Source organism: Fulmarus glacialis, unplaced genomic scaffold (assembly GCF_000690835.1).
Source record: "Fulmarus glacialis isolate BGI_N327 unplaced genomic scaffold, ASM69083v1 scaffold5460, whole genome shotgun sequence".
Classification (NCBI taxonomy): Eukaryota; Metazoa; Chordata; class Aves; order Procellariiformes; family Procellariidae; genus Fulmarus; species Fulmarus glacialis.
Window position 1 is genome coordinate 23968 of NW_009186964.1, and position 24604 is coordinate 48571.

Consider the following 24604-nt stretch of genomic DNA (forward strand, 5'->3'; position numbering starts at 1 on the left):
TCTTGCTTTTGTAAGAGTCCATTAATATATTAATAAAGGTTTTACATATTTTATACACTCAGATATATACATATATTTTATCAGTAACGTGTGCTTACATACATACATATACACACATGCAAACATATGTGTACACTTACCACGCACACACTCACATTCCCTTATCTGCACACATTCAAGTTCTTTATTTTTAAAGAAAATGCCACCATTTAATAAACACTGGAATTGGTTCCAGGTTTTCCAGGATTTTAGAACTATAGAAAAAGGTCACTTACATTTGTCATTGCATATGAAAAAAAATCAGGACTTTACAACAAAATTAAAATAAAAAGAAAGACCACACACCCCCCACATTCTACCAGCTTTCCAATTAGGAATCAAGATATTGGAATGAATCTGGTATAAATGCAATAAGCAATGGCAGCTTTCTGTAAGAGTAGTTTTTACAATAAATGTGAATCTTTTGGAAGATAAATTAGTACCAATTTATGGTGAGCAAAAAGTTCTTTCCTAGACAGGTCATTGCTGAGCCCCTTTCTTCTTCTGCTCTAGCTCCTGCAAGCGTTCCTCCCGGCACTGAGCATGCTGCGTTCCCACTTTGTGGGCTGTCTCGGTGGCTGCAATGTCAATTTGTGCATATCGGGATGATCCACTCCCTGAAATACCAAATGAAATCATGTAAAAGACTGTATCCCCCATATATTCCTGGGTAAAACTGACCCAGGGTTAGGCTATTAAGACACTTCTTCCACAGATTTCCTTGATGATCTTGGTCTGGTCCTAAAGCAAGCTCTATAAAGGGAGTAAGATGATAACCACAACTAAAAAAAAAAAAAAAAAAAAAAAAAACTCAAAAGCTTTGTTATCTACATATTTTAGCTGTCTGGTTTTCTTCAAATGAGCAAATGAACCACTTGTATTTCTGCCCCAGGTTTGAATGTCCACCCCTACTCCTCCCAGTAAAAGACAAAATTGAACTCAGCTCTCCCACTTCTGGGAGGCTTCATCAGCAGGCTACTAGTAAGTAAACGAATAACACCTGGTATTTAAATAGAAAACACTATTGGTAGGGCAGTTGGCAGGGATTCTTCTTTGTCTGCATTAGGCACTCTGTGAACGTTTGCCATATCAACCACCTTCAGCCTTAGACAGAATGACAATTTAGTCCAATAATTGGCAATAAGGGAAATAAAAGCTGCTCAGTCTGTTCAGGAGCAGAACAGTTCTGTATGGGTGCAGAGATACAACTCCAGAGGCTGGGAAAACTTCAGTATGAAAAAATAAAATATTTATGGTTGTTAAAGGTACCTTCAAAGTTATACCAGTTGAGCTTGGGAGGGTAGTTGACATTTAAGAAAGTTCATGTCAGTTTATGGAATTCGGCTCTTCATTCTTAATGCCTTGGTTCACTGTCTTTAAAATTAAGATAAAACATCACTTTTACATCTCAGCAGGGTGTTGTCCAGAGAACTACATTAAAGTCTGGGAGAAGCTTAGAATTACTTAACTAAGCCATATAAACATCCAAAAAAAGCCAATGGGAAAAGTGCCACCATTTTGAAGTTAATAAACTTGCTGAAATTAAAAGTATAAAAATTAAAATCTCAATAGCTGAAAACTATACATGAAAAACCCATTAATACCAACAACTAAATGCCATATCCTGATTAGGGGCTTTCTGTAAGGAGGAATGCATCTCTAAATGACAATAAATGGTAGCTATAATGCATATTTATGTGCTAATTGTCTTAGTTAAGCATTAGAAGTAAATACCCAGATCCAGACAAAAGAATAAAATACAAAGAAAAAATCAAATACTCAGGCTGGCTTCCTCTCTGTAGTGCTTTCACACATCCTCATGGAGAGCAGATAGAAGAACCTTGTGTTCTGTTCTTAAGCATTTGCTGCATGGCTCCAGAGTCAGTATCTTCAGGAGCAAGCCCTGTACACCTACACCCACAGCCCTGTTTCTGAAGCCAAGCAAGAAAAATTAAGTAAGTGTAGTCCTAATATATGTGATGAAAATCTTGAGAACACGAAGCAAATTACTGTCTGTCAAACTCCACAGACACAGAAATGTTCACTTTAGAAGGAGTGCATATACAATGCACCTGTCAGAAGGATGCAACGTCTTATAGAACCTCATTACTTAAAAATCTTTTACAAAAGAGTTGGCAATTACAAGAACTGTCTCACAAACGTACCAGGGTTCAACTCCTCTGTTAGAAAGAGCCTATGGGTAGATGAGAAATTAAGATTCCCCATACCCCGTACATTCTGCATTACTGCATCCTTTGCTGTTTAAATAGTATGTAGACTTCCTTACCTCTTATGCTTGTGCTAGGTTCTTGAAGTTCCAATTCCATGTAATGAAGCTGTTTTTTGGAAGTAGGGCTGACAGGAATATTAACATAGGTGGCTGTCTCGCTGTGGGGTCGATCTGATGCAGTGACATCAGCTGAATGACCTACTGCCCCTTCTAAAATATGTAACATGTTATTATAGACACTGTTTACAATGACCAATGATCCATTTCATAAAAATGCACCATCCCATCAAATATTCTGAAAGCAAACATTCAGCAGCAACAACTCAGCTTGCCAAACACATTCCTCAGTTGTAGATGGGACATGAGAAGACTAAAGTTTCTACAGAAAAGATCCTCAGAGACTGATCAAGTCAGGATCTATGCAGAAGACCACAGACCACAGCCAGTGACCTCACTGTGTTGTGACAGAAAGCAAACACCATGCAGAAATTTTCAAACAGAAGCAATGTATGCAACACTACCTCACAAGGCTTTCAGCTCTAACTCAGGTTAGGAAAGCCTTATATGAAGCAATCTGTTCTAGGAAGATGTGGACTACTATATCATCCACAAGAGAGCAACCAAAATCACTAGAAGTTCAGAAAGTACGTCCCGAAAACAGGGACTGAAGAAGTGTTTCAAGCAAAGGGAAGGCAAGCTTGAAGAGATGTTGACAGCTTCCCTGTACAGAGTTGAAAAAGACAGGAATGATACCAAGTGGGGACAGACCAAGTAATAAAATACTTCAACTGCAGGAAAAAAGTAGAAGATTAGACAGTGGGAAAACCTTTCTAATAGTAAAGATCACAAGAACACTACAGGAAACCCCACAAAGGCTGAAGCATTTCTGCATCTAGAAATTTCTAAAAAAGAAATAGACTAACACTTACTAGGAAACAGTTTTCTATAAAGCGATTCTGACTTAGAGACAATTTTTTTGGGTACTGGATGAATTCTCAAGACTTCTTCTAGCCCTGCTTTCAATTATTCTAATCTTGTCAGAAGTGAAACTAAGAGAGAAGGTAGAAGGTTCCTTTCACTGGGCCAACCAGGCATTTCAGCCTTCAACCCATTCCTGACATCAGGCACCTACATCAATCCATCATCCAAGGGACTTCACAGAATTATCTGGGCTACAGGAGACCCAAATACAAACCTGTATTCTCTCTGTGCTTAGGCAAGGCTTTGAGTCACATTTTCATTGTCCTACTCAGCAAGGTAGTAATCACCTGCCTGTCCAGTCCAGTTGAAGTTCTTACCCTTAAACCCTTTCTGCTGTGAAGTCAATTTGGGACAGAGGAGTGCAGAGGAAAAATAGTATCACCTTCAGGTTCTCCCTTTCCCTGAAGTTCTCCCATTAAGCCCTTCCTTGTCCCCACATAAAACTCTTGTCAAAATTTTATTTGTCCAAATCACTGCTTTTCTTTTCTGCCCATTCAGACACTGATGAGATGCAAATGGAGAGGCAGTAGGCAATCAAGGCTTTTATACCACAGGAAAGAATGACTTCTTATATCCAACCAACAGCAGCTGTGAATAACCATTAAGGGGAATATTTTCTTCTTGGACTGTTTTATGAATAGCAGAGGTAACTCATACAAAGTCAGGCAACAGTAATTGTCGTCAGAGGTTACAGCAGGTCCCAGGATAATGGAATTTCTCCAGGCTTAAGCTATTTAATTCAAAGGAGTCTACTATGCAGTCCAAAATTTTAAGAGCCTGGAAAGTTTCTAACAGATTTTCATAAAGAAAACATAGGAACATCCACGAAGTAACTGAATATTTTTCTGACCGTCAGACTTCAAGTTGTTGTTCCAAAGCCAGGTGTTAGGAACAAAATGAAAAGGAAACAAAAATCAAAAAGAAGAAATTTCTATATCTTCATCAAACATCATTCTCAGAAATTATTCTCAATTATTCTGTCTAAAGTAGTTCAAAGGAATTTGGCCTGACTGTGCCAAAAGGGATTCAGCAGAACCATAGCATTGAAAACCTGCATCCCAAATAGTTAAAGTTGTAAGCAAATGACAATCTTAAGGACTGACATAGAGTCATGAATAATCATGAAGGAAAAGATAATTTTTAAAGTCTTCGTATACACTGTTAAAGTGATGTAGCAGGAGTTTAAGTGAAGTTTCCTCAAAGCTAGCTAGCATGAAAACTAGCAAACTTCTCCGTAGAGCTAAATAGTTGAAAGGTTTCAGGAAGCTGAATGTCATACCTGATGCAGACAAACCAAGTGATTTTCCTGAGAACTAAGAAACCACACTATATTAATTGGTGGGCCTTTGTGAAAGAAAAGCAAAAGAAGCACATAGAACAAAGAAACCCCTGGCAACAATCAAATGATTCTTGCTATAACTTGACTCAAAGGAAAAAAACAAACCAAGAACAAAGTTGGGCAAACTGGAATGGAAGGAAAGGAAAAGTCTTCTGTAGTTTAGTCTGCACTGTTTTAACAGAAACTGTGCTTTCTTTGTAAACATAGAAATACTTGGCTTTTCATTTTTCCTTCAAATAAAAAAAAAAACTCATTAGACACTAAAAACTGCCTTGTATTTGTTTGAAGAGAAAGGTTTATTTGAAAAGCGTAAGACAGTCAAAAGCTCCCACTAAGAAAACAAGGCACACACAGGGAGCCATGGACAAAGACAGTGCTGTCAGCAGTCCGTTCTGGGTGGACAGAGGTAGAAGATGCTTACAAGAGGGGTCAGAGGACCAGTATTTGAGATCATTATGGAGGGAGAATTTGGGAGAAAAGCAGACCAAAATGCATGGTTACAACTTTCTGAAAGAATCATGATTGCTTGAGGAGAAAGGGGGAAAAGGTAGGAAGAAAAAAAGATAGTTAAGAAAATAACAGAAGAAGAGTAAAAGAGAAAATACAGTAGCACTGAAAAGAGGGGGAAAAGAAAGGAAAAGATTGTATAATTGGGGAGGGAAGAAGAAAATCATATTTGAAACTGGTGTTTTAGCCTTTCTTTCAGCAAGTGTTAGTTATTCATATTTTCTCAGAAATGTGCGATAAATAACGCAGAAAGGAAACCAACACCATAAACACAGCCCCGAGATAAGAGTGTGCGTGTATGTGAGCATGCATGTAAAGCTGACATGTTCAAAGGGCACCACCTCAAAAATAAACATTTAGAAGAGATCACAACAAAAAAGGAAATGGAAAAAGAAACAGGAGATATTAGTGTCCTCTAATGCAACTGGCTCCAAAGATCTTTACTCACCAGGTTCCTCAGGGCTAGTTCCAGGTTCTGCAGGAAGTGTTAGCATCTCATAACCACCTTTAGGACCTAGAATACAGGAACACTGTCAATGGCTTTGGATTTAGGAATTTGCACAATGAAAACAAAGCATATGATTTTCTGGTTTTGACTTGTAACTTTCTAATCTGAATAATCATACTGAATCATCTCAGAAAGTATAAACAGTGGTTAGTGTTGACTTTTCTGTAGTGGTGATGCCAGCATTTTCTAATGAGTGTAACACCAAGGAAATAAACGTTAGGACATTTTTGCAAGTATTCACACTGAAGGCCACTGAAGGCAACAGTGTGTTTTGCTGTACATCGATGTGGGAGCAAAGCTGTGTTGAATGCATGAATCAGGGAGAAGAGCGTGGGTGATCTTGGGAGCATCTGGGAGACTCTTGTTAAAATTCCTCCTCCAGCATGATGGATAACTTCTTGATTTCTGACAAAGCTCTGTAGAAAATGCTTAAACTAGCCCTTCCAAAGATAACTTTGCTTTCCCAAGTGCAAATCATCATCTTTGCAAGAAGCCAGGTTGCACAACATCACTGGTGCTTCCAGAGCACTAAGCTGAAAAAAGATGCCCAGGTTCTCTCATGATCTCAGGCTCCATCTCAGTTCAAACAAGGCAAGCTAAAAAGCTACGCCCATAGAATGAACATATTGGGATTAATTTTGAATGACAAACACTCATAATTTTATCTGCTGGTGTTGTTTCTTCCTCTATTATCATGAAGAAGTATCTTTAAATGTGGTGGGTTTTTTTCCCACCACGTCATCGCTAGGGTACAGGATTTCTCATGGCCCGAGGTGTTTTTATTTTGGTGGGTGCCCTTTGTTAAAGTGCTGGCAGCATTTTACTGCTGTGAATAAGACTACTGCCTATGCTCTGACACTTATCTCATTTGTCACTGCCTCTTCTAAACTTATCCCATCTGTCAATGCCTTTCTAACAAAAACCCTGCAAAGCAAAAAAAACAAAGAGATACTTAAGTCTTACAATAGGGAATCAAGTCATACATTACCTTTAACATTTTCTGAAGTTTAAAATAATTTTAGTTTAAATTAATTTAAATTTACATGCACACACATACCTCGTAACCACTTACACTTACCAGCTTGGAGACTGTGCCCTCTATGTACTTTCAAAGACCCAGAAGCTGCCATGACAGAAGCACCACCTGTTTTCAAAGAGAGATATTCACATTAAATCTAAATACCTGTTGCTATTATTAGATATCTGCTGTGCATCAGCATTTTTAGTAGATGATTCTGAAACACCAAGAAAAATTTCAGTAAGAATTACAAGTCATTGTTCTTCATTTAAGAAATATTCCTTTTTTTTTTGCTAAATTCTTTATCCTGAGATTGTGGCACTATAATATAATTTTGTTGTTTTCTTTCTTTAGAAACAAAGGATGCCTTTTATAAAACTTCAGGATACTGGCCCCCCTGTTTGTGGTGAGTACTACCTTACTCACAGAGATAGTCGTCTTCTACTGAGAAGTAAAAAGGCAATGAAAACTGGGTGGGGAGTTGCCTTTGCAATCCATAACGTAACTTTGGCAACCACAAAGTTTAAAGTGTTCATTAAAATCTCATCAGACTGGATCCAAAGCCTATTAAAGTTAATGGGAAGAACTATATCACACTTCAGTAGTCCACGGTCCAGTTTTAGACATGCATAAACTGGGGCAGGGTGAAGGGTAGGCAAAGGATCTAGCTTCCATGGGGTTTGAATCCAGGTCACAGCTGGTTCTTGGGAAATACTGTTCCAAGTGTTACAGCCAGAAAAGCTTTCCCGAGGGCATCTCAGGTGGCACAGTCCGTCTCCTTTCCCCAGCCCCCTTCCGATCAGCAGGAAAAAAGTACGGAAGTTTGAGGAGACAAGAGCTAGCAATCGGAAACCTACAGAGTGGTACGCATGTAGTTTGGTTTGTCTACATCCCTTCTTTATTTAACCAGCAAATTAATAGGCATTATACCTACCTGTTCGGTTAGCCTTATCCCTATCACCATGAATGTCTTGTCTCTACTGTTGTCACTGTGGGCACCTTAATCAAGATGAGTACGGAAGTTTGAGGAGACAAGAGCTAGCAATCGGAAACCTACAGAGTGGTACGCATGTAGTTTGGTTTGTCTACATCCCTTCTTTATTTAACCAGCAAATTAATAGGCATTATACCTACCTGTTCGGTTAGCCTTATCCCTATCACCATGAATGTCTTGTCTCTACTGTTGTCACTGTGGGCACCTTAATCAAGATGAGTGGCATTTACTTCCTCACATGAATAATTTCGAGGGAACTTCTTGTGCAAGTAAATGAGTAAATGGTACTTAACAGAAATAAGGTAGGAGGCTGGGTTTATGAGTAGCCCTGCCACTGGTGACAGGGCAGCTGTGCCATGTGCTGCTGGGTGTTAGGGACCAGGTATAAAATTAACACTCTCTTCTAAACTGATGAATAGTCTCTGAGCAGGTGAGACTTATTTTTTAAATAGCATTCAAAAATTACCGTAATTCTTATGCAACGTGAAGAAATTCTATAAAATAAATAGCAGTCTCAAATACCTAAGAAACCTGCATGACCTAGGAACCTAGAGAAATCGGCAATTTCTTATTTTTTCCCCTGTATAAAGTATACATTCAATTTTTTTTCTAAACCTAACAATTTCCAAGCTTATAAAATTATTCCTTCACTTTTATAAATTAAATCTAAATAAAAACCACAGATTATTTCACTTTGAGGACAATGGATTAAAAAAATAATAAATACCTATTTCAGAAGTGCAAAGCTGATCTGAAACCTTTAGTTTTGTAGTCTTTGTGTACACAAAGGCATATACAGGGTAATCCAAGGCTACAAAAACAATTTTCAAGCGTACCATACTGAGAAACTGATTTTGTATTTTAACAAATGAGATCAGATTGTAGAACCTTTACATACTCTGGTGAGGACTTAACCACTAAAAACATTATTTGCAATTTTGTTTTTAACAAGACTGCTGATAAAAATAAATGCAAAAATATGACAGCCCTGTCATAAGGATTTACTTATATTTTCACTGTAACTGATTTTCATTTTTCTCACCCCAGAGCATCTTGTGTCTGCATTATTAAGAATATCAGAATACTCTTTATGCAGCTGAAAGCCTTACCTTACTTTGAAGAAAGACTACAGCTTTAGGCTAATTGCAGCTTCATCACAAAACTAGGGGGGAATGGGGGTGCCTCCCTCAAAAATTTAATGTAATTCAGCAGAAATCATTCCAGAGGAAACGTGGATTTTTAAGCAACATTTTTAGGACTTGTGAAAAGCACACAGGACAGGAAAGGAGATTTAAAGCAATAAGATATTCCAATCCATTTATGGTCAAGTTGAAGTTTTCCCATTTGGAGCTCATTTAAAAGAACTGTGTTAATGCTTCAGGATTTGACCTGTTAGATTTTCCTCACTTTCAAAATCTGGCAACTAAAAAATATTTACATAGTCAAATCTCTCATGGAATTTGTTTGAAGCTTTGAACTGCATCATATAAACACATGTCAACAGAGATCGACCTAGATATTTTCTTCCTTCTTCTTTACAGCTACCATACAAACTAGTTTGTTTCTCATTTATGAATCCTAGGATAACACTTGCAGGAATGGAAAAAGCAAGTTAGCAAGATAAATTTCTGAACGTATAAAGCATCTAGCAGGAGACAGACACTCCCTTCCATTACTCTTTTCGTCTTACAAGGGATTGTTAAGAATAATTTTTTTCAGTTTCCCCTGCCATCCAGTTCTGTGTGGCTGACTTGCTCAAGTCCTTGTTAAAACTGAGCAGCTCATCAGGAGAGTTATTTTTGTTCTACTTTCCTCAATGTGTAAGAGGAAGAAGATATTCAAAATGTGACAAAATGAAAATATGCTGCAGAACATTTTGCATTCCTACATATGGTTAGACTTAAATGTCTGATGTAGCTCAATGAAGACAACCACTATTTGAAACATTTTTCTAGCTTCATAGTCATTTCTTTATCATAGAATCATAGAATCGTTTAAGTTGGAAAAGACCTTTAAGATCATGAAGTCCAACCATTAACCTAATACTGCCAAGTCCACCACTAAACCATGTCCCTAAGCGCCATGTCTACATGTCTTTTAAATACCTCCAGGGATGGTGACTCAATCACTTCCCTGGGCAGCCTGTTCCAGTGCTTGACAACCCTTTTGGTGAAGAAATTTTTCCTAATACCCAACCTTATGCCCACTCTTCAAAAATAAGCAGAGTTTACAGCACAAGTGCTACAAGAAAGAGCCATGAAAAGAAATTAACAAATGAGAGGGAAGCTGGAATACATGGTATAAAGTGAGCCCAGACAGTTTACATTTTCAAATCCTGCCACCTATCATTACATGACCAGTGAGCAGACACATGCAATACAACACGGCATTTACCAAGTGATCACTTCTTACTGCCCAGCCTTTACTTCACCTTCATGGAGTAGGTCACAACACTGCATGTCTGGGCTATTAAATTTACTGACAAGGAGTCAGGACAGGAGAAAACACTATGCTTTATGATAAATTCTTGCTTCTTATTGAATTAAAACTACTTTTATTATGAAGTACTTTGATCCACTCAGCCAAGCAACATTTCTACCTCCTCCTTTGAAAACAGATACCTTGCTTAAAAGAGCATCCAAAGCCTAGAGCTACTGATTGACAGGAGAAATACTGCAAGTACACCAGGCAGTTCTTTCATGTAAATGTAATAAAAGTCTTCCTGGTGCTGTATAATTGCCCTATAAAACTTCCCTAAGTTTGTTACTCTTCAGTTTTCAAAGTGATTTCAAATATTTTCTGCTATACAAATGGCATTATCTGCAATACATAAAAGCTGAAAGGGATCCTTAAAAATGCTTACTTGCTCTACAGATTTCACCGTATTCAGAAATGTCTCCTCTCTAACAGTCAACTTCAGAAGTAGTAAAATCACTCAAAATTAGAAATGCATTCAAGCACAGTGACTGTTCAAATATTGCTCCACAAAGATGCCTGTTTAGTGTGTCCAAAAGAATCACAGAGGATCTAACTACCTCTAGCTATTATTCATCTTCCCATGCTGTAGGGCCACTCCAGCCCAGCCTCCCACCCTTAAAAATGCAAAAGTGTTAAGCTAGAATCATTACCATTTTCCTGTACCAGGAAACTCAGTGTCTGTTTTTTGAAAAATATACCTTCAAAGATGCTTTAGATACATTTGCTCCAAAAATCTTGATGCATCCAAAGCTCAGGATCTACATTGGCCAAGAATGAAGGCCACATAATAAGTTTCCTTAATAGTAAAAAAAAGCTGAAATAATCACTATGTTTGCAAATAAGGTTCCTCACCTTTGTGTTCTAGAAGGCTGGGATATGTCATTTCCCCAGGTTTCAGTTGTCAGAGAAGGCATGGGGAAGCAAATCAGGAATACAGAAAAAGCAGGACTAGAGGGTCACTGTGGCATGGACTTACCGCTTTCTGTCACCCCCAAAACAGGGGACAGGAACCTGCTGGACCTACTCAGCCCAGAGGATGAAGCAGCAGCATTTGGATCATTCACTAGCATATGGTTTCAACTCCAGTGACTTTATTTTTTTTCCTTCCTGTCAGGCCCCAAGTAATTCAGAGAGTCATTAAGGCCAAGGTTTAGCTTGTAAATGCAATATGTATTTTAATCAGCTTACTTAAACCACTTTTTCTGAGCTCCTATTTTTATTTGAGTGCACTTATAAAATAAAGCACAATCAAGAAACAGCATGTCATATTATGGCAGGGTTTTATTAATCAGTTTCGCATTATAATAATGTTCTTCTATTACAGTGTTTAGCCCTACGAGGTATGACATATTTATGGTGGACACTGCTCAGAACACAGTCCTTTACTGGCTCAATAAAATTATCATAGCGTACTTTGTCTTCCTACATCTGAAGAGCTGACAACACATTTCCTGAAAAAAAAATTGTGAATTATAAATTATTTTCATCCTAAGCAACAACAACCAACACACCATGGCCCAGATTCTTCTTTCTCACTGATCTTAATTAATTCCTTGAAAGCTTACTCCTAAGCTTGGAATAGAAGTATCAGACTGCATAGGTTCGCAAAAAAAATTTTAAAAATGCATGAAAAAAACCCTATTTTTCCATCATAAAAGCTAAGCTGTCAGACAACTGAGTTCATTTTCAGCACCCATCAACTGTTATATACTTAATTTTAGTCTTTCTTTTTATCTCACTACCTTGACTCCCTATTTACCTAAGAACAATTTAATAGAGATACATTGAATTCCAATCCACAGCATTGTTTTGTGTTTATTCCTTAATTCATCCTCTCAGAACATTTCCCGTCAAGCATTGTGTTGGTTTGGTATTACAAGCAAAGAGGTTGTCAGATAGCAAGAGTGTCTGTTGCAATGATGATGAACGTGCTTCTATGGAATATGGAAAAAATGGAACTGCACAGACAAAAATAAAAGAGAATTTAAAAGTCGCAAAACTTAACAATATTAAAGTATGCTGCTTCCATGGGAGGATATTTGTTAACTTATTTTCCCATTCAGCTCTTGATTTTTGTAATGCCAGAGCATGCAGACAGAAAAACAGGGAGATCAGACCTCCCACTATAGATATTTAATTTGGGTCTTGAAATGCCCAAGGTTGGGTCTGGCTCCTGGGAAAGCCTAGGCAATCAGCTTCCCTGTAGCTCATGGGAAGGGACAGAAGTTTCTGAAATATGGTGCATGAAATGCCTTCTCCAGGGATTGCAGAGGGACCCTATGCACTTCTGCAAATCCATTCCAGCTCTCAATTTAGCTTCTCTAGGAGTCTTGGGATTCAGGCTGTTCAGTTCGCTTGGAAGGGTTAGCAATCAAGGACAGGAATAGTGGCATTTTTTTCCCCCCACAAAACAACCTCATGGTTAAATATCATTGATAAAACAGGAGAGCTGTGACTGAGTTCTCAACTGAGAAAATCCAAATAGTTTGGAGGACAGCATGAAGACATTATAAGTAAGGGCAGGATGTTCCTATCTAAGCTGTTGCAATGATCTAGAGGGGAGCACAAGATTTAAGTAACAGGCCTAAATCACAGCAAGAAACACTGCAGCTGTTGTTAGGAAATACATACTAAATGTAAGACTTCAGATGATTTAAGGTGGATTAAGGATTCTCATTGCAGAACATGCTAAACAAATACCTGTCAGACATACACACAGAAGTACATCCTAACCTCAGGGCAGAGGCTTGAGCTAGACAACCCCTTCAGCCCTGTTTTTCCTACAGCACTTTGATTTATAGTACCAGAAAGATAATCAAGATAATGACAAGCTCTTCAGCTCACCATTCTGTGAAGAAATGTCTTTTGGTTCCACTCTCAACACTGAATGTGCATCTCATTCACGATCCTTCAATTCAAAACACATAAGCAGCTCCTGAGAAAAGGACCTACATACATATCTCTGAAATTGCATCCACTAGATCATGCTACAAAATTTCTCAAGCATTCATGAGAAACTCTGTATAGGTCCCATGAGAACTTCTTAGACCAAATGTACTAAACCTAGGTGCCTCCAGCAGCCTCCGAAATCAGGAAATCTGAATCACATTTTTGAACCTCAATCCTGTCATGGTATTTTAAGGTCCATAATAACCATAAATGCATTCTATTATACTTAAAAGCAGGCATACCCACATCATACAATTCCAAAGAATCCCTTAACCTTGATCTCTAGTACAAAGCTATCATAACAATGGGAACACTTTCCTCCTACAAATGCAAGTGATCTAATTCAGTCTCGCTTTCTAATCAATCTTTACGAAGTTATTTATAACAAAGGCAACCAAATTATTTAAACCAGGATTAGATTATTCACCCCAACTTGGTTTTTTCCACCTAGTAATAAAATGAACACTTTTAAGCTTGCCATTAGAATTAGACATATTTCTCTGAAGTTGCTGAGTCTATTGCTCAGCATATATAACTAACAGTAGAAAGAGAATATAATCACCCACATACACTATCAATAAACTGAAAAATATTTAAACAATTGATCCTGACACTTTAACTCCATTTCTTGCTACAGAACTGAGGCAATTCAAGAGCAAAAATTTGTACAGAACGTGTGGGCACCTGTAGCACTGGAAGAAGTGAGTTTGCATTCATATAGTGCATTTGAATGAAAATACAATACAATCCTTTCTGTGATAAAAAAAAAATGTGTTTATGACTAAGTGGACTGGTACGCTAGCAAACATTATAACTGTGTATTGGGTCATTATACAATCATTCATGCTAGTAGAGGTACCTTGCCATGTACACGCGCAAGACGGGTTTTGAAAGTAGTTACCTCAAATTAATGTGCCCTTACGTTATCCTCAACAATGGATTAAAAAATCATAATAGAGAAAGATAGAAGGGTTCTAATGCTGTTCCTTTAGTCCAACAGAACTTTTTGAATGACTGCTCAGCACCCCGGGACCTTCAGTTAATGGCTTGGATTAAAGATGGTGGAAGCAAAACATTCAAAGGCTACACTATAATTTTGACAGCTTTGCTACGCCAAGTTCAATTATACTTGAAATGTTCACATGTATAAAAGACAATACTTTAAAATGAAATATCTGAGGATAATAAAAATGTGACGAGACAGAGAAAACATGGGTTTCTTTTGTATTCTGAAAAATATGTAGTATTGAAGAATAAAGTTCTACAGGTATCTGAGAGCATTTGAAAGATGAAACCCCACAAAGATAGCTAAAAACTTTAGTCATTGGCTTCAGATGCTGCATTTGCCTAAAGCATTTATGCTTATTCCAACAAGTATTCAGTTCTTTTCTTAAACAATATTTTCCCAGTGTACCAGACATGAAAACCCACCCTCTCAAATTTCTTCAGTCTTGTATCTTCCGTTTCTGTTGATCTAAGAATCTGTCCTGTATTTCTACATTTCCAATTTGCTTAATGATAGGTTTTATCAAAACAGCTAACTCCTTCATCTGCATGAATAGACTGAGATTAAGTTTTTGTCAGATATTGTTTGCATTCACAATTAATTTGCCACTGCAATTAATGCAGAAATAATATTGTGCCCACCACACACAGCTATAGGCCCAAGTTCCCCTTTTTACACACACTTTAATCATAAGTGCTCGGGTTTCCTTGGGTTAATTAGAGGACTAGAAACCTGAGTACTAGAAGGAAAGATAAAATTAGAGTTATTGATCCAATTTGTGCTTCTACTTACACATCAATAAATCAAGAGTAATTCCACTGACCTAAGTGGAATAACTAGGAACAAGATCTGCTAAATGCTTCTTGATTTTCTCCTGCTAAGACAGACAAAGGAATAGTTACTTATGACCTTCTCCAGAGACACCTCCTGATCCTAGGTATCTTACTGGATTTGCTCACACAAGTATCAATCAGCTATACTTCTTTATGTATTTGCCAAGGTTTTTAAAAGTAATAAAGAAACCCAAGCACAAAAAGCTGTTCTATGTCTATTGGAAGCAGACAACCTGATAATTTAATGGATTGACTGAATTATCAGGTAAACAGTTTAAGGAATATAAAGATGTTTAAGATACTAAACAACTTCTTTGCACAAATCTCTCAAAGGAACAAGATGGAGACAGTACACAAAACCAAACATGATCTTTGAAGTAACAACTTATCTTATGAAACGTTATCTTTGAAGGAAAATTATGATACAAAAGATGCCAGACCAGTTTGGCTACATCAAACAGAGAACACCAGATGACCAACACATTCTACTGATAGGCAGATTTACAGTGCAAATATAGTCAGCGTATTACCTTTGCCTAAATAATCTTTCCAGGCCAGATACTCAGCTTCCTCCCTTTACTGATTTTGTCGGTCGGTCAGTAGTTCCACTGACATGAGAGAAGCATCTCCATGTTGCCTCTGGTAAGGAAGCATTCCTGTGGTTTTGTGTTATTTAGAAAACTGCGTATACACACGGAACATATAAATCAAGTTTTGACTAAAAAGAACACTTTCTTGATGTTCTTTGACTATGTAAGTAGAAAAAGCACTGAACAACTTTATATGGAAACTGACAATTTTGCACCTCTTTAGATTACAAAAGGAAGGGAAAAACAAATATATTAATCTTTGCAACCAAAGATACTAGCGATTACAATGTATTTCATAATTGTCAGTCGTGAATTGCAGCAGCAAAACCACCCACAAACAGGATACCTCTCAATATAGTCTTTAGTTCTGCTTCCATAAATCTGTTTCTCTCATCACAATTTGGGACTTAAGCGTTATTCTTTAACAAAGCAAATAACTAAATGGCTCCTACCTGGTATAGCTGGTAAGACTCCAGACTGTAATATTGCTGTTCCCTAAAGAAAACAGAAAATTTTAGAATGAAAAATCTTCACAAGAAATAGAAACTTTACAAAATATGGGAAGAATGGCAGAGAAATCACTTCACCATTACAAAAGCTTAACACGTGGTTTTAAAATCCAGAAGAGACACAAAGATGCCCAGACCTAAAGGTGTTCAGAACATGCATAAGTTGCAAAACCTTTGTGTATCTTAGTAAAGGTTAACTAACTTGACTTAGGGTGCTTTGCAACAACTGTAACAGGCATGGTGAAGCTTAGCACTAATGAATCAGTCTTGAATTAAACAGCAAAAAGGAAGAAAATTTGATATTCAGAGGCAGATGAGACCAAGTTGGAGTAACATATGTAAATTAAGGCCATACCTATATTTGCTTAAAATAGGTGCTGTGAACAGACCGAAGCCTGGTGTGCTTCTGACTCAGCACCAAGACCAACATACTTTATCCTTGAATTCAGATGGCCTACAAATCCCACCTGTGACATCAGAGTCTTTCTAGAAAAGCTTTGTGCCATCTCAGATGTTTCACATTGCTCATGGTACAATGACAGCCAGGGCACATCAAAGCAGTCAGGCATAGAGTACCAGTGCCCATTCGCACTTAAGAGTAAGCGTGTTCCAAAACACATTTGCAGGCCAGGTTTCTCCCCAGCTGTACTATCTATGTCATTCAAAGCTGATCTGGAGGACACTCTGGCACTTCCATCTCCATATGGTATCAAGGCTGCTCCTGCACAGCAGCATCAAGGTAGGCTGTGAAGTCAGTCTGGTCTGTGCTACTGACCACCACTCTGCCAAAGAGATCTCTCTTATTTCTGTGATTTGGTGAGAAGAATTCATCATCATGATCCATTCTTTTTGATAAATGTGTCTTCTGGACTTTGAAGTGGAAAAACACTATATACTTACTGGAGCTGAGCAATAACACTGCTTAATTCCGAAGCAATAAAATTCCATTTTATACTGACACCTGACAGTAACTTTCTTCACCTAAATACACAGACTTGTGACCTGTGATAACTCTCTGTTTCCTATGCTTTCTTAGAGATGCCTTTTCTGACACACTTAGGACTTCACATATACATTACATACGTACTCCCCCTATATAGGCACTGCATTGACTTCCCAAAATTTCTCAATAGAAAACAAAATAGATTATTTACTTATTATCCATGTAGAAGTTCAAGTCATACTTCCTGCACAGCATTGTCTTAAGGCAAACATATTAAGACATAAAGCTCATTACATGTGACCATTATGAAAAACTGTCAGAGCTAGCAACTAGATCCAACTTCAGTTAAAGTAGGTGGAAAGGCTTTTTTTGGTTTTGATGGACCTTGCAATGAATCCGAAAAAGATTAGAAAAGATTACACTGATTCTGTTTCAGCCAATAAAATATACATTAAAAGAGCTTAATTGGACCAATGGGGGGGGGTGTAAGTTTTTTTTTTTAAGTACAGTTTTGAAATCTGCAACACAGAACAACTTCGAACAGTGGAATAACACATGACATACAGGATGCTTCTGCCAGGTCCTATTGCAAAAATGGAATCTACAGCTTCAGTATTTACTTGAGCTTTTATGCTAGTTTTATATTTTAATATATGAGACACTGAATTTGAGCAACTGTCTAGAGTAGAAGTAGAAGGGAAGGGGAGGAAATCAGAAATATGACCAAGATTTCATTTCTGAAACAGAAATAACATCCCACAGCATTTCAGAAAAAGAGCGTTTTATTAATTTAACCATAGTGGATGTTATTTATTTCTATAGTTACTGTGTGCCACCACAGAAGATGCTACTTTCATTTGGGGAATGTGCAGAAGTATCCCTCCAGATAAAGGACAGAGGACTTTAGAGTTCATTATGAGCAATATTCTGTATATTTAGATAAAAATATTTTTCCATTACAATAGAATTTCTATTACTTTTTTGTCGCTATGATTTATAGCAGACTTGAAAAATGCTTTTTTCCTGCCCCCAGTAATTTATTAGGGGGTTACTAATACAGAGTATAAAAAAATAATTTCCGACTTTCGCTATGTCTCTGGATGTAAAGCAGAATATGCTGCCTCTGAAGGCAGCATCTGCTAGCTTACTTAATGGAATAGAAAGTGGCAGACTGCAGTGCTGAAATGCATAAAAATCAAATCTTCCTAATGAGAAAGGATCTCATAACTTTCTGGCAACTTTTTTGCTTTTAAAAACAAAGCTGCTTTTTTTTTTGGTAACTTGTGGGGTTTCGGGCAGGGGGGGACTGCATGTTACTTAGTTCACAAAGTCAATCAAAAATTGTTTTGGGAGGGGAAATAAAATCTTTATCTTCCTCACCTTTGCCTCTAGATTCATTAATCTGCACAGCCTTCCTGTCATTCAGGGATGAGCTTGATGCATGAAACTAGATAGCAAGTTAGAAAAATATTTTTAACTCTCTTTCCATAAATGCATTACACATCAGAATATCCTAAATTATGGCAAAAACGTGGATAGAAATAAAGTATAGAAAGCAGAAAACCTTAAAGGAGAGTGAAAGCTCTTTGAAGAAAGACCAATGGACTCCTCTCCTCCAGATAGGAGTCCTCTTTCATCATTAGAGATGTTACAAGCAACAGTAATGCAAGAAACAAAGAATAAACTGAATATCTTTATAGTGATTCGTTTTCTTCTCACCTTATAGCAAAGTTGTTATTTGCAAAATAGCATACGCTCCTACTTGTTAAACAGCTCTCCTCCCCCTGTAAATTCAAGTTATAACTACTTGATTTACTTGCAAATTAAGTTTTGTTGTTTTTCCCTCCTCTCAGTGTTGCACAAGTATAGCACTTCTGCAAGAATGAGGATTAAAAAGTCGGCAATGCCGAACTGCCAGCAACATTTCAGTCGCAGAAACTTTTTTTTGGTGATGTGCTGCTTAATGCAAGTTAAAATCAATCAGCGGGGCTTTCTGACCTCTGAATGTGAGTGAAAATTCAAACCATCATTTGCCTTTTATTCTGTGCATCATATATGACATGAAAATAACTGAAAAATTAAAGAGAGGACATTTTGTTAACATAGGTACAGTTTGTTCAAACAATGGAATCTTACTTCATGCCTGGAACTTCTAATCACTCTTATAAAATATATTCTAAAAAGTTTTTCATAAAAATGTACAAACTAGGTAAGATGAGAAAATTGATAAAGGCTAGACAGATAATATCAAAAAAATATACTTTTGAAGTCATTATTAGAAGATTAGATTATACTTGACAAAGAAAGATGCAAAAAGGCAAACAGAAATTAGATGTGTGAAATTACATCAGATGTGGGACACACAAAATATCATTGAAATTATAGTGAATAGATGAAAGACAACAAATAACTAAAAGTATCAGATGTGATTAGATAAAAAAAATGAGTCTGAGATAATAACAAATATAAAACCAGTCTTTTGTTATCAAGTGATTTTTCCAGACTGTAAGATTTTTGTCTTCATTTCCATTTCAATATATCATATTCTATTATTTCTGCAACTCTGAGGCCTCCTGCTGCAATTCTTTGTAAGAGAGAGACTTCACTAACTTACAGTGGCTACCACTAAGGCAACTCAGTAGAAAGAACAGTATCAGAGACTTAAAAGCTATCTCTTTTTATTCTACAAAACTCAGACAAAACATGCTTTTGTCTGTAGGAGAAACTTTTTGAATTATTATGGCATAATGTACAAATGTAAATGCATGGGTTTCAAATGCAAAGTATAATACATATCTCAACCTACCATACGATTACACCAAAGAAGAAAAGGGGTAAGTGACCTCACCCAAATAATATGCTTTTGTTGGGCTTGCTATGAAATTCAGACAATAACTAACAAAGTGAGTATCTAAATCCTGCATATCTGATAATATTACTCATAAATATAAGTTAAATATCTTTCTAATGTAGATTCTTTTATCTATGACCCAAGAGCTGAGCGCTGAAGTATGTGATGCATGGTTGTCAGTTCAAACAACCTCACCACTACAACACCCACAGTAAACGGATATGTACCACTTGTATATCACACATCATGAACTACATGTCCAGGGCTATTTTAACTCTGGTAGTGATCTGGCTGCTGTCAGATGACATTCATTTTTTATGTTCTGCTTCCAAATATCTTGGGTAGGGTTCAACGATAGATGTTAGGAGAACCCACTAGTTTGATATGCTGGATCATTATTCATAGATTAGCTCTGTTGCCCTAAGCAGCTAAACAGATTTGGCATTTATTTCTGTGTGTGCAAATAACCATCATAGTACATAATCCTTTTTACAATCAAAATGGGATTATTTCCTCCCCTCCTGCATATCTTTGGTATATCTTTGTCTTTCCCCCCCCCCCCCCCCTCTTTTTTTTTTTTTTTTTTTTTGAAAAAGACTGTTGTCTAGTTTCATTTGATTTTACTCAAAGTTTCATTCACTTTAAATTTCATGAAATAAATGATTTACCAGATCAGTTCTCATTTAAAAAAAACTACCAGACACGAACACTGTCCCATATAAAGAGCAGCATGCCTACCTTTCTCTATATACTCAAATCACTTTCCATGGACTACATAGCCAATCCTGCTCCGCTGCTGCTAACAGGAGTTTTAGTCTTTGGACACAAGATCAGCCCCAAAGTTCAGATCTCCCAGTATAAGCTCCAAAGCAAGGAGCAAAGATTACTGTACTGCACAATTTCCTATTGTTGGAAGAAGTTTGACAGATTCATAGTGACAAGAGGCATCACAACTGCTTTGTAAGTTCATCTCTGTGATGTAAAAAAGGAGCCAGGATCTTACGAGTCAGGTGGACAGAAAAAAATGAAGGAAAATACTGTCTTAAGACTAATCCCTCCCATTACCGGCTGTAAGGGTAGGAACTGATAGATAGCTGTTCCATATAAAACATGTCTTTTCAAAGAACCAAAATATTTTTGTTTCGTATTTTTCCTCCTAAAAAGGAGGAAACCACACTTCCAAGAAAAAGTAGACCAGCTTCTGTAGATTATAATGCTGAGCTGGGCTCCATCATCACTAGCAAGAGGAATGAAATGCCATTTGCCTGATAACTGTCAACATTTCAGACACACCTCATCAGTCACAGCTTATGTCATTCCCTTTGTGTATCTTTAGAAATAAAGCTTTTCTTTCAGCTCATCTAAGTTTGGCAGCTTTTTATAGCTCCATTATTCTGAACCTAGTAAGAGTTAGAGTTCTCAGTACAGAAAAGACATGGACCTGTTGAAGCAGGTCCAGAGGAGGGCCACAAAATGGTCAGGGGGATGGACAACATCTGCTATAAGGAAAGGCTGAGAGAGTTGGGGTTGTTCAGCCTGGAGAAGAGAAGGTTCCAGGGAGACCTTATTGTGGCCAGTCAATACTTAAAGGGGGCTTACAAGAAAGATCGGGTCAGACTTCTTAGTAGGGCCTGTAATGACAGGACAAGGGGGAATGGATTTAAACTAAAAGAGGGTAGATTTAGACTAACTATAAGGAAGAAATTTTTTACAGTGAAGGTGGTGAAACACTGGAACAGGTTGCCCAGAGAGGTGGTAGATGTCCCATCTCTGGAAACGTTCAAGGTCAGGTTGGACAGGGCTCTGAGCAACCTGATCTAGTTGAAGATGTCCCTGCTCATTGCAGGGGGGTTGGACTAGATGACCTTTAAAGGTCCCTTCCAACCCAAACTATTCTATGATTCTATGACTATGATTTTTAGGTGTCATTTGCTTTGGTCTAAGCACGTGTATGAAGTTTTGCCTCAGTCCATGTCCTCAGACTGGAAAAAGAAAGGCTCAACATAAATGAGAGGCTCCCAGATTCTTCTTGTTATGAAAGAGGAATTCATACTCAACAGTAATAGAAGCAACTATTTGCACTGTGAGATTTTTTTTTCAGCACATACCAAAAATGCACTCATAATCAGAGAGGATGGATTGCCACATTGGTCAGCTGCTTAATTTTCACGGAGAATATGATCTAGATTTTTTTTTCCTCTCCCTTCCTTTATTTTAAAGCTATTGTGCAGTATCAAGACCATGCAAAACATCCAGTTTTTCAAGAGAAAACCATCAAAATCATGACTCAAAATCCAGAGAGTGGTCCCTGAAAAGTGGAAACTGTGAAGCAGACTTCTCTAACAATGAACAAACACTTTCCTGCCTGCTGTATATAGCTGGTGGCCCTTCATCACAATCCCTCTGACTGCTTCGGGTAGTTTGTATGTGGAGGGAGGCAGCAGATTACAGTTACATTATAGTTTATGAGAATAGTACCTTGAACTGTCAGCAACTTCACAAAGGAGCAAAGGACACAGGGAGAAATTCTGAATGAAGATTTTGAAATTAGCATCACAAAAATAGAAAAGTGTCAATTGTTTTTAGAAAATGGAAAAGAAAAAGTCCTGAATATGTCCGAAGTTCTGCAAAGCTTAGATATTTCGGCAAAAAGAAACCAATCCCTAATGAAAGTGACAGTTAAGGTACTTTTCTCATGAGGATTAAAAGACTATGACTTATTCTTGGAGCAAATCACCAGAAAACTTTAAAGCTGGAATGCCTCCACAGGAAAAAAAGTGTTCCCAGGAAAGGTCAATACAGACACATGGAGCAAACTTTAAATGTCATCTGCTGTGATGGGCTGTTTCACAATGCCCAGCACTTGATCAGGTTCTGAACAAAAGATACAAAATTATTTTCACTTTACGATCCTTCATAGCAACTCCAAATGAAACAGAAACTCCTGTCCATGGCATGCTTAAGGTGCAGGGCTCCAATTTCAGCCACAAACTTCTGATTACTCAGCTTCATCTGTCGCAAGCCAACTCTCGGCTTACAGAAAGATTGCTGAAGTCAGTTCAGAAACATCTCAGTTTGCTCAGCCAAGCCCAAACATCGGCTATTTTCTGAAGCATGAAGCTGGCAATTTCAGTGTCACTGGCAAGCTATGCTCTGTGTCACATTAAAATACGCCTCCTAAAACCTGTGGGATAATCACAGTTCAACTCATCTGCAAGTTACAGGTGTTGTTTAAACAACAAGAGATGAGGAAGAATGAAAAGTATTGTTTCGTTCTAGTCCAGATTTGTGTACCCATCTTCTCTCTCTCATGTGTTTACAGAGGAACTCTTCAGTTGTGATTTTGATATGCTGCTGTTGAGAGGGGCTTTCTGCTTCTTGCTGTGGGCTTCCCCGCCGCCCACAGCCACGAGCCGTTTGTCACCCAATCCAGAATACGAGCATTGGCATCAGAATATGACCATTAGCTCCTAAAATTACACGCCTTTTCTTTAGCACACTCTGAAACTGTCCACACAAAGAAGAGAAAGAAAAGCAGGCTGAGTCCTCTGCTGTGGCTACCACAAAAGCCAGTACCTGGATCCAGCTGCCCAGCCTCCACCCGGAGATAAAAGCCACCTCCAGCTGCCAGCTAGCAGCAACAGCCCTGAAATTCAGGTGGTAGAAGTCTCGGTTGCAATGCTGAAGGGTCAAATTTCAAGCTCTGCTACTGATAATATATGGGCATGGGGAAGCTGACACAGCAACTAGGAACATGATTTGCTCTAGTCTTTTGATTTTCAAAAACAGACCTAGAATTACTACATACCGAAGAGTCACACTAGGAGTGTGCTGAACAACTGGACTGTAATGCAATTACGTGGTCACATACCATTTTTTCCACAGGACATATGCCTCATTCACTGCACGAGAGGGACACATGTGTGGGTAAAATCAAGATGGCATGAACAACTGTAAATCTGTCAATTCCTTAACAGTGAGGGCCTTAACTTTTCAACCTAAATAACCTCCTTTTAACATCACACACATCTCTCATTATGTACAAAAGTATTCAGACAGACTTCTAGAGGAAACAGCTATGCAATTCCATCTAATACATATAACTGGTGTAGACACATCAGTGAAGGCACTACTACAAGTCAACTTTGGATACTTGTAGGCTAGATGAAAAAACAAGTCAAGAGCACGTACAGCTGCGCCCAAAAAATAACACTCATCCCAAGCAGATAGCAAAGTCTGAAGGCACACAACACCAAGCCATCATAAACTGTCCTAACACCAATATCAGCTAGACAGCTTATGGTTACAGAGAAATGCCCAAAACCACAACAACTTAAGAAACACACATAAAATAAAGGCACTCTGCCACCTCGCTTAAATACAGATTTTGGGCTTGTCTTACAATTTTTTTGACTAATTTCATAAGGTTTGAGTTTCCCACGGCTCTTCAAAAAAAATTGGTATGATGTTCCAGATCAAAAAAAATTACTAAATACCTTTGTGAATTTGAGAGTGTGTCCTCCTTAAGCACAGGTAAAAATCAGATGCGGTGGTTTCTATACAGGTAGAAGTACTTCATTATTTCATGGAGTTTTTGTAAGGACAGGTACAGCGACAAGCTGCAGAGAGAGATACTGCAGTAGCAAACCCTCTAGGTACATCTATATAAGCAACACAAATGAAAAGGTGGACACTAATGGTCATGAATATTACTGAACAGATTAACTCATCTAAGCTTCCTGACACACCTCACAGCACAAAGACATTGGGGTATGATCAGAACATTTTTCACTCCCAGTGCATGATACAGAAGGACTTTCATAGCAGGA

At 37.8% G+C, this 24604-nt stretch overlaps 1 protein-coding gene across 1 annotated transcript in view; it reads right to left on the minus strand.

The window, feature by feature from the left end:
* Positions 1-519: 519 nt before the first annotated feature.
* Positions 520-24604, minus strand: part of DOK7 (docking protein 7) — a gene marked incomplete at its 5' end in the record, with an annotated part of 67206 nt that continues 43121 nt past the window's right edge. The window contains 5 exons of the mRNA XM_009573258.1: positions 520-656; positions 2327-2479; positions 5545-5610; positions 6683-6748; positions 15925-15967. Coding sequence (XP_009571553.1) covers positions 520-656; positions 2327-2479; positions 5545-5610; positions 6683-6748; positions 15925-15967 — 465 coding nt within the window. The remainder of the gene's footprint in view (positions 657-2326; positions 2480-5544; positions 5611-6682; positions 6749-15924; positions 15968-24604) is intronic.